We start from the raw sequence: 9690 nt of genomic DNA, 5'->3' as shown, positions 1-9690 counted from the left end.
ACAATTAAAAATTAGGCCAGTTACAGTTCTTTTTTCTCAAGAAAATACTGAGCTTAGTGCAGGAATTACTAAATGAAAATGCGTGGCTTACATACGTAGTGGGATGAGGCTGGAAATTAAAATTTCAGAAGTGCCTAGTACATGCTTAGGCAGCTTTTTGCCGTCGTGTTAGTGCGTTTATAGCAAACCATCATTCTTCGACCATCTCCTGAGATGAGGCACCGTAAGCCAGTACATGCACAATGCTTTAGCACCAGTTATGTAAAAAAGATTATTTTCCAATTTTCCTGAAATTCTCATGTGTAGGTGTGTGAAAACGGGCCTTTACTGTACAAGACTATTTTCCTAAGGAGTTTAAAAGCAGGGTTCAGGAGAGGAAGGAGGAGGTTTGGGATTTAGTTCAGTCATCCAGGAGTTGCAGGTTCCACTTAAAACTAGCATCCCCTGCAGAGGCCCCGTCAAACTCAGCTGAGTGAGAGGCCTTAAGGGGACCGCAGAAACAAGTAGCTGCTCCTTTATAATAGCTAGGAAAGATGACTAGAAGGCTGCCTTTGACCTGCCACCCCCAACAGCAGTGACACCTCTATAAAACTCTGTGGTCTTCATTTTCAGGTTGATGTTACAGGGCTCTTTAGGGAGAGGACGATTCCAGGTGATAAAATTATCTTTTCTCTTTTGTTCATTTGCGGACACTGGTAATGAGTAGCAGGAGTCAGATTTCTTGGTTGCTAAGTTGTTATTGCTAGCAATAAGGTGCCTCTTGGCTGGGAGCACAAGAAGGACCCCGAGCAGCTTTTTGTTACAACTTTTAAGCCGAGGTAAGCTGTTACACGTTCAGTACTTTAGTTTACATAACCAACCAGGTCTATCCACGACGTGTAGTTCTAGCAGTCCCCCTGCCGTGTTACAGTGTAAGGGCGTTACGCGCCAGCCTGAAATGGTCTACTAATTATTCGTTAGCTGATTTTGCACCTCTTCTGGTGTTACCTTTGAACAACTTTTGTACCCCTGGCTGGATTAAACCCGTTTCCTAGCAGTTCTTCAACCCTGTATGAAAAAAACCCAGGGCTAAGGCAAGGTCGGAGAAGATGCTGTGCTTGCAGGGTGCTGTGGCCTTGCCTGTTCTTTCTGCAGAGCAGGGTACAGTGGAAATTCCCCCTAACATGGGGTCTGCCCTGGGATGCTGCCCCAGGATCTGCCCCGAGATCCTGCCCCAGGACTGGCCCTGGGATCCTGCACTGGGATCCTGCTGTGAATCCTGCCCCAGAATCTTGTACCAAGCCCTGCCTCAGGATCCTGTCCTGGGATCTGCATGGGGAGCCTTCCTCGAGATCCTGTCCCTGGACTGGCCCCGGGATCTTGCACTGGGATCTGCCCAGGATCTTGCTCTGGGATCCTGCCATGAGATCCTGCCCCAGGATCTGTGTGGGGATCCTGCCCCAGGATCCTGTACCAAGACCTACCATGGGATCTGCCCTGGAACCTTGCCTCAGGATCCAGCCCCAGGATCTTCACCAGGATCCTGCCTTGAGATCCTGCCCCAGGATCTGTATGGGGATCCTGCCCCAGGATTCTGTACCAAGACCTACCATGGGATCTGCCCTGGAACCTTGCCTCAGGATCCAGCCCCAGGATCTTCACCAGGATCCTGCCTTGGGATCCTGCCCCAGGAGCTGCCCCAGCACATGCTGTGGGACCTGCCCCAGGATCTTCACCAGGGTCCTGCCCTAGGATCTGCCTGGGACCTGCTCCAGGATCTGTCCTGGGATCCTGTACCAAAACCTGCACTAGGATCTTGCCCCAGGATCCTGCACCAGGACATGCACTGGATTCCTTCCCTGGGATCTTGCACTGGGGTCCTGCCCCGTGATGCTGTACCAACAGCTGCACCAGGATCCAGCCCCTGGACCTGCTCTGGGATCTGCCCAGGGATCCTGTACTGGGATCCTGCTGTGGAATCCTGCCCTAGGACTGGCACCAGGATCCAGTCCCAGGATCTACACCAGGATCTGCACTGAGATCCTGACCAGGAACCTGACCCAAGACCAGGCGGAACAGGACCTGGTAGGTAGGCCTGAGTGCCCGGACGCCTGGGTCCCTGGGGGGAGCAGCGTGTGAGTGTCCAATAAGGGTCAACGAGGTGGCAACTGCATGGTCTGCCAGTTGCACTGCCACAACAAGGAGCAGGAGAAGGTGGAGCTCGCCCAGCTCGTGACAGGCATACCCCAACTTGCGACTGATGCAGCGGGGCGGGTTGCAGGGGCAGAGGAGCGTCCCTGCCGAGGGGAAGCTCCTGCGAAGAACCCAGCAGTTTCAGCAGGAGGTGTTAACGGTGCATTTAGCACGTACCCAGTTGTAGGGGCTGCCAGTGGCCGTACCGTATGGCCCTTGTTGCTATTGGGCAAAATGAATCTTCTGGGAATGGGATAGAGCAACGGGGTATTACAGAAAAAGCATTCGCCATGTAACAGCCCAATATGGCCTGCTGAAAAAAAAACAAACTACTGTTTTTAATGGGACAGCAGAAAGGTGGAAGGGACTGCTAACCCACCAGCTCTGCAGGATTGACCCCAGGAATAGCTCTCAGTGGGCATCCCACTTGCGGGAGGTTGCAAGTCTAAGTGACAAACTCCCACGGGAAGTCCCATAGATAAGGGGTTCACGTCAGGAGCTGCATGAATTCCTGTTAAAGGTCCTCTCTTAATGCAATTGCATGATGGGTGAGAGCCTGTGGTTATGGCCCCCAAATTAATGACGAGGAGTGCACATTTGGACCTGAGCAATGTGCGCACTCGTGCACAGAACAGGACTTGCGCTGATTATAGTGCCCCTCTCTGTGACTGGTGGCTACGAAATCATAGCGTAATAGGACACTGGAGTAAAAGAGATATTCTTCAAACTCTGAGAGGTGGGATTGGTCCTGCAACAGGAGTATTGAATTCCTTTGATGCTGAAACCATAGCAAATACATGGTCGGTCTTGGGAGACACCAAAGCTGGTGTAACCAGAATGACTGCAAGGGGTTCAGCAACACTCAGAGTAACCTTCCACGAGCTAGACAACTTTCTGCAACAAAACACCACAGTCACTCAACCTGTCTGCCGGTGGAAAAAGCTTGGAAGAAAGAGAGCTGAAGATGACATAGGATAATAATGACCTGATTCGATCAGCAAAAGTAGAAACCAGTCTTATTGAACAACATTGGTACAACATCTTTAAAGGCTGGTCATCGGAAGCCACCAATGTGCTGCAACTAATGATACATCCAGTGCTTCTACTGTTCTTAGTCCCTGTCTTCTTGTTTTTCCTCCATCCGATGAATGGCTCGGGCTCCCAGCGCAACACCGGTAATGGCTCAGTGTGGGTCCGAGCCAAGGGGTGGGGTGTGAGTAACCCATAACGCCCTACGAGGATCGAAGGCTCAGAGGAGCCGGGCAAAGTGAGATGCCCACCAAGCTCAGGCCTGACCTGGGGTGACCACAGCTGCTGCCCGGGAAGCTGACTTCATCCTCGCACGAAGGGGAGCGAGGGGTGGCCTTTGTTTTAGAGGATCGGCTCTGGCAGAAAGTGGACCAGCTGGGGTAGATGCTTCTCGCTGAGGTCACCGAGGAATGTGGCTGTCTCCCTGTCATAGCCACAGCAGCACGGGGGAACACGTATACGTGGCTCAGCCCAGCATGGAGTTTAAAGCTGAACAACCACCAAAAGAAGGTCAAAGCGAGCAAGGGGTTGGAGCTGCCTTCAACCCACGTCTTCCTTCCCAGCGTCCTGACAGTGAGTGTGTGCTAGAGACCGGCAACGGGGATCACAGCGGGACTGGGACTAAGCCGCAGATCGCGCTTGCTCTGTTTGGCTAAGGGTAGTTCACGCTTGCAGGGTGCTGGCCGTAGATGGCCATATCGCTCTGCTGCATCACGAACCCCGGTAACCCCCAACCCCTGCAAAGAAGGCAATGCTGCTAGTAAGCCTGACACCCTCCGTGTGCGGACTGCCTGAAAGACCCTGATCAGAGGGTATTGGACATGGACATGGGCCCCAGACACCTGGGTCCCGGGGCGGGGGGGGAGGCATGCTCTGACATTGGTGTGGCCACCGTGCTCATGCATGTGAGTGTAACAGGCACTAGGACCATGCGGATCCTGCCCAGGGATGTGCACTGAGGGGCTCTGGGGCAGGAGGGGGCAGTGGGGCAGGTGGGGGCTATGGGGCCCGATGGAGTAATGGGGTACAACGGCATAATGAGGCAGGAGGGGCTATGGGGCAGGAGGGTGCGCATGCCGGGCTCTCTGGGCTCACATGCACTCTGCTGGCTCTGTGGACTCGTGCGGGCCCATGCCAAGATTGTATGAGCTCGTGCTGGGGTCTGCAGGCTCGTGTAGACCTGTGCCAGGCTTTACAGGCTCCAACAGCCTTGTGCTGGGCTCAAATAGGCTTGTGCTGGGCTCGTATGGGTCTGTGCCAGGCTCTACAGGCTTGTATGGGCTTGCACCAGGCTCTGTGGGCTCATACGGGCCCGTGACAGGTTCTGCGGGCTCAGACGGGCTCATGCCATGCTCTGTGGGCTTGTATAGTTTTGCATCGGGCTCTACAGGCTCAAATGGGTTTGTGATGGGCTCTAGGGGCTCATACAGGCTTGTGCTGAGCTCTCCAAGCTTGTATGGTTCTGTGCCAGGCTCTCTGGGCTCATAGGGCTTGTACCAGGCTCTGCAGTCTCATAGGGGTTCATGCTGGGCTCTATAGGCTTGAACAGCCCTGTGCTGGACTCCTTGGGCTCGTACAGGTTCATGCCAGGCTCCAAGGGCTTGTATGGGCCTTAGCCTGGCTCTAGAGGCTCGTACAGGCTTGTTGCAGGCTCGAATGGGCTCAAACGGGCTCATACAGGCTCTGCGGTCTCTTATGGGCCCATGCTGGTCTCTACAGGCTCTCTGAGCTCCTACGGGCTCGTGCCGGGCTCTATGGGCTCGTCCTCAGCTCTGTGGGCTCATACAGGCTCGTATCAGGCTCTATGGGCTTGTATGTGTCCATGCCAGGGTCATATGAGCTTGAGCTGGGGTCGATGGGCTCGTACAGGCTTGTATGTGCCTGTGCTGTGTTCTCCAGGCTTTCAGGGGCCTGTGCCAAGGTCTGTGGGCTCATATGGGCTTGTGCTGGTCTCTGCAGTCTCATACAGGCCTGTGCTGGCCTCTGTGGTCTCATACAGGCCAGTGCCAGGCTCTACAGGCTCGTACAGGCCCATTGCAGGCTTCATGGGCTCAGATGGGCCTCTGCCAGGCTCTACAGGCTTGTATGGGCTTGTGCCAGGCTCTGTGGGCTCCTACAGTTCCGTGCTGGGCTCTATAGGCTCTAATGGGCGTCTGTCAGCATGTACAGGCTCATATGGGCTTGTGCCAGGCTCTATGGTCTTGTGTCCAGCTCTGCGGGCTTGTACTGGCCCATGCCGAGCTCTACAGTTTTGGACAGGCTCATGCCAGGCTCTCCAGGCTCCTATGGGCCTGTGCCGGGCTATATGAGCTTGTGCCGGGCTCTACAGACTTGTGGTGGACCCTATGGGGCCATATGGGCCTGTGCTGGACTCCACAGGCTTGTACAGGTTCACGCTCAGCTCTCTGGGCTCTCAGAGACTCATGTCGGGCTCTACAGGCTCGTATGAGTCTGTGCCTGGCCCTAGGGGCTCGCGCAGGCTCATGCTGGGCTCGTATGGGCTTGTAGAGCCCAGCACAGACCTGTATGAGACCACAGGGCCCGGGACGAGTTTGTACGAGCTCGCAGAGCCGGCATAGGCCCATATGAACGTGTAGAGCCCGGCACTAGCCCTTATGATGCCTGGTTCCCTGGGGGTAGGGGGTCCCGGCACCCCCGGGTCCCTGGGGGCCCCGCTCCCCGGCTGGCGCCCCTCCCCACCTCTTCGCCCCATGGGTGGGGCCTGTGCGGGCCCCGCCCCCCCGAGGCAGTGACCAATGAGCAGCGCCGCCCCCCGCGGGGTGCGGATGTGTAACCAGGCTGCAGCAGCACAGGGCATCGCGGTCCCCGAGGCCCCGCCTCCTCCGCCCGGCTCCGCTGATTGGCTGTTGCCGTGTGACCGGGGTGAACGGCCGCTGCCCCGCTGGAGCCTCGCGGCCGCGGCCTTGGCCCCTCCCCGCGGGCAGCCAATGGTGGCCGTGCCCGGCATCGGGGTCGCCCGGCTGGCGCGGGTGGGCGTGGCCGAGCCCGGCCCAGCACCGCGGCCAATCAGCGCCCCCGCCGCCGAGGGATGAATGGGGAGGGGGCGTGGCCAGCGCGGGGCCGGTGCGCGGGGTCCCGCCCCCGGCGGCGGCGCGGGACCATGGCGGCGGCGCGGGCGGGCGGCAGCGCGGCGCGGCGGCTGCGGGCGGGAGGCGCGGCGCGGTGAGCGGCGGCCCCGGCCCCGGCCCCGGGGTCCGGCTTCGTCCCTCAGCAGCGGCCTTCCCCCCCCATCCCGGTCCCCTTGTCCCCCATCCCCTGTCCCCTCGGCCTCTTGTCTCCCTTGTCCCCCCAACCTTGTCCCCTCATTCCCTTGTCCTCCATCCCTTGTCCCCTTGTCCCCTCGTCCCCCCAACCCTGTCCCCCTGTCCCCTTGTGCCCCACCCTTTGTCCCCATCCCCGTCCTCTCATCCCCCATCCCCTGTCCCCTCAGCCTCTTGTCTCCCTTGTACCCCCAGCCTTGTCCCCCTATCCCTTGTCCCCCTTGTCCCCCAGCCCCTGTCCCCCATCCCGTGTCCCCTCGGCCTCTTGTCTCCCTTGTCCCCCAGCCCTTGTCCCCGATCCTGTGTCCCCTCGTCCCCTTGTCACCCCATATCATTGTCCCCCTGCCTTCTTGTCCCCGCATCCCATGTCCCTTCATCCCCTTTCCCCCATGTCCCCCATCCCCCTTGTCCCCCATCCCCTGCCTCCCCCCATCCCCTTGTCCCCCATCCCTGCCCTCCTCCCCTGCCACCGCCCCCTCACGCCCCCTCCCCTCCGTCCCTCCCCGCGTCCCCCGGCCCCCCCAGGCAGGGCAGCCCCTGGCCATGTCCCCCGTCCCCCCGCAGGGCCCCGGCCGGGCCTGGCAGCGCCCCGCACCGCCCAGGGCGGTTGTTTACCCCGCCGCCGCCGCGGTTAATGCGTTACCAGCCGCCGCGCGGCGGGCCAAGGTCCGGCCAGCGCCCGCGGCCCCCCGGCACCGCCTGTCCCCCCGGGGTACGGGGCGGGGGGAGCTGCCGCCCCGCCGGTGACGGCGGCCTCGCGCAGGGGCTACGCGGGGACGGCCGAGGGCAGCTGGCTGCGCTCGCTCTTCGTGCACAAGGTGGATCCCCGCAAGGACGCTCACTCCAACCTCCTGGCCAAGAAGGAGACCAGCAACCTCTACAAGATCCAGTGTGAGCGGCCCGGGGGGGGCGGGGGGGCCCCTCCGCGCCCCAGTCCTGCGCCCCGCCGGGGCCCTCGGCTGCCGCTCTCACCCGCTCGCCCTCCGTCCCGCAGTTCACAACGTGAAGCCCGAGTGCCTGGACGCCTACAACAGCCTGACGTGAGCCTCCCTCCCTCCCGCGCCGCCAGCCCCCGGGCCGGGGGGGGCACCGGGGGGCTGCTCCGGCCGGTGCGGGGCTGCGGGACCCCCCGGCGAGCTGCTCCGTGAGCCGCCGCGGGTCCTGCCCGCTCCCCGGCGCCTCCGGGCCTCGGTTTCCCCTGCGGCGAGATGGGCGCGAGGAGCTCTGGCGTGAGATGGGCGCGAGGAGCTCTCGGCGAGGCCGAGGGCGGGGGTGCCGGGGCGGGGGGCGCGGGGGGGTCCCCGCAAGCCGTGTGTGCCCCCGCAGGGAGGAGGCGCTGCCCAAGCTGCACGCGGACGCCGAGTACCCCTGCGCGCTGGTGGGCAGCTGGAACACGTGGTACGGCGAGCAGGACCAGGCAGGTGGGCGCAGCCGCGCGGGCGAGGGAGGGCGCGGTTGCGGGGGCAGAAAGCGGCCGAGCGGAGCCCCCCCGGGGCTCTGTCGCGGTGCCGGTGGGCCCCCCCGGGCCGGCCGGCACCCCGCGGGCGCCCTGTCCTTGCAGTGCACCTCTGGCGCTTCTCCGGCGGCTACCCGGCGCTCACCGAGTGCATGCGCAAGCTGAAGCAGAACCAGGTAGCGCCGCGGGCGGGGGGCCGGGGCCGGGGCGGGGGGCGGCGTCCCCAGCATCCCCACGGCCCCCCCGGCTCCCGCAGGAGTACGTGGCCTTCCAGCGCGAGCGCAGCCGCCTGCTCCTGGCCCGCCGCAACCAGCTGCTGCTCGAGTTCAGCTTCTGGAACGAGCCCCTGCCCCGGCGCGGGCCCCACGTCTACGAGCTGAGGACCTACAAGCTCAAGGCGAGTGTGGCCCCGTGGGGGGGTGGCGGGGGGGGCACCCGCCAGCTCAAGCGCCAGTTTGCTCCTCCCTTTCCAGCCGGGGACCATGATCGAGTGGGGCAATAACTGGTAAGGAGCCACCCCAGTCCCTGCCTCAGTTTCCCCTGGCCCCCCCGGTCCCTCCCTCAGTTTCCCCCCGCCCAAGTCCCTGCCTCAGTTCCCCCCCCCACCCCAGTCCCTGCCTCAGTTTCCCCCTTGGTCCCTGCCTCAGTTTCCCCCCCATCCCTGCGAGCTCCCCTCTGCTCCCTGGTTCCCCCATGCGTTCCCCGGGGCCATGGATGCATGGCTGGAGGAGGAGGAGGAGGAGGAGGAGGAGGAGGAAGGCCCCTGCCCCCCCCAGCACCTCTCCCCCCCGCCCCCAGGGCTCGGGCCATCAAGTACCGCCAGGAGAACCAGGAGGCCGTGGGCGGCTTTTTCTCCCAGATCGGCGAGCTCTACGTGGTGCATCACCTCTGGGGTGAGCGGCTGCCGGGGCCACCCGTGGGTGCCAGGTGCCTCCGCACCCCTGTGCAACCCCGCCGTGTCCCCCCCCGTCCGCAGCCTACCGGGACCTGCAGTCGCGCGAGGAGACGAGGAACGCGGCGTGGCGCAAGAGCGGCTGGGACGAGAACGTCTACTACACGGGTGAGCGGGGCGGCGGGGCACCCGCGGGTGCTCGGCCAGGGGGCACCCACGGTGACTCCCCCCCCACCGCCACCGCCTTGCAGTGCCGCTGATCCGCAGCATGGAGTCGCGCATCATGATCCCCCTGCCCATCTCGCCGCTGCAGTGAGCCCGGACCCCCCGGGTCACCTCTGGCCCCCCCGGGCCCCCCCGCGGGGCCGGGAGCTGGGGCCACCCGTGGGTGCTCTCCCGGCTGCGGGCGTCCCCAGCACCAACCACAGCCCCCGGAGGTGACGGTGGTGGCAGGAGGGGACCGTGGTGGCCGGGCGCCGCTGGGAGCCCCGAGTTCGTTGGAGGACGCTGTTAACGACGGGCTGCACCCATTAAACGTTCAACGTGCCCGTGGGTGGCCCTGTCTGCGAGCGGGGGCCGGGGGGGGCAGCGGTGATGGGTCCCCCCTGCCCATGGGCACCCCCACCCCAGGAGCCCCCCCTGCCCACAGGTGCCCCCCATGGCTAATGGAGCCCCCCAGCCCGGGTTGCTCCTCTGATGCCCATGGGGGCCCCTTCATGCCCATAGGTGCCCCCCAATGCCAATGGGGACACCCCCACACTCCAAGGGCCCCCCCATGCCCATGGGTGCCCTCCCTCACCAAGGGCCTCCCATACACTGAGGGGTGCCCCCCAATGCCAAGGGGGAACCCCCCACCCCAA

At 62.7% G+C, this 9690-nt stretch overlaps 1 protein-coding gene across 1 annotated transcript; it reads left to right on the top strand.

Moving 5' to 3' along the window:
* The first annotated feature begins 6256 nt into the window (after positions 1–6256).
* Positions 6257–9378, top strand: NIPSNAP1 (nipsnap homolog 1). Its single transcript, XM_064522348.1, has 10 exons — positions 6257–6384; positions 7246–7373; positions 7477–7522; positions 7809–7903; positions 8044–8114; positions 8195–8335; positions 8412–8443; positions 8737–8831; positions 8915–8998; positions 9082–9378. The coding sequence occupies exons 1-10, from the start codon at positions 6323–6325 to the stop codon at positions 9144–9146; spliced, it is 819 nt and encodes a 272-aa protein (XP_064378418.1). The 5' UTR covers positions 6257–6322; the 3' UTR covers positions 9147–9378.
* Positions 9379–9690: the final 312 nt, after the last annotated feature.

This window comes from Dromaius novaehollandiae, chromosome 17 (assembly GCF_036370855.1).
Source record: "Dromaius novaehollandiae isolate bDroNov1 chromosome 17, bDroNov1.hap1, whole genome shotgun sequence".
In the NCBI taxonomy this organism is placed as follows: domain Eukaryota; kingdom Metazoa; phylum Chordata; class Aves; order Casuariiformes; family Dromaiidae; genus Dromaius; species Dromaius novaehollandiae.
The sequence above is the reverse complement of the archived record's forward strand: the minus strand, read 5'-3'. Positions and strand labels throughout refer to the sequence as shown.

Excerpts from the sequence above, each read along its gene's own strand:
- NIPSNAP1 (XM_064522348.1), top strand. The coding sequence starts at position 6,323 with ATGGCGGCGGCGCGGGCGGGCGGCAGCGCGGCGCGGCGGCTGCGGGCG. Across the intron at positions 6,385-7,245 it reads CGGGCGGGAGGCGCGGCGCG|GGGCTACGCGGGGACGGCCG; the intron begins GTGAGCGGCGGC and ends GGCCTCGCGCAG. Across the intron at positions 8,444-8,736 it reads ATCGAGTGGGGCAATAACTG|GGCTCGGGCCATCAAGTACC; the intron begins GTAAGGAGCCAC and ends CCCCGCCCCCAG.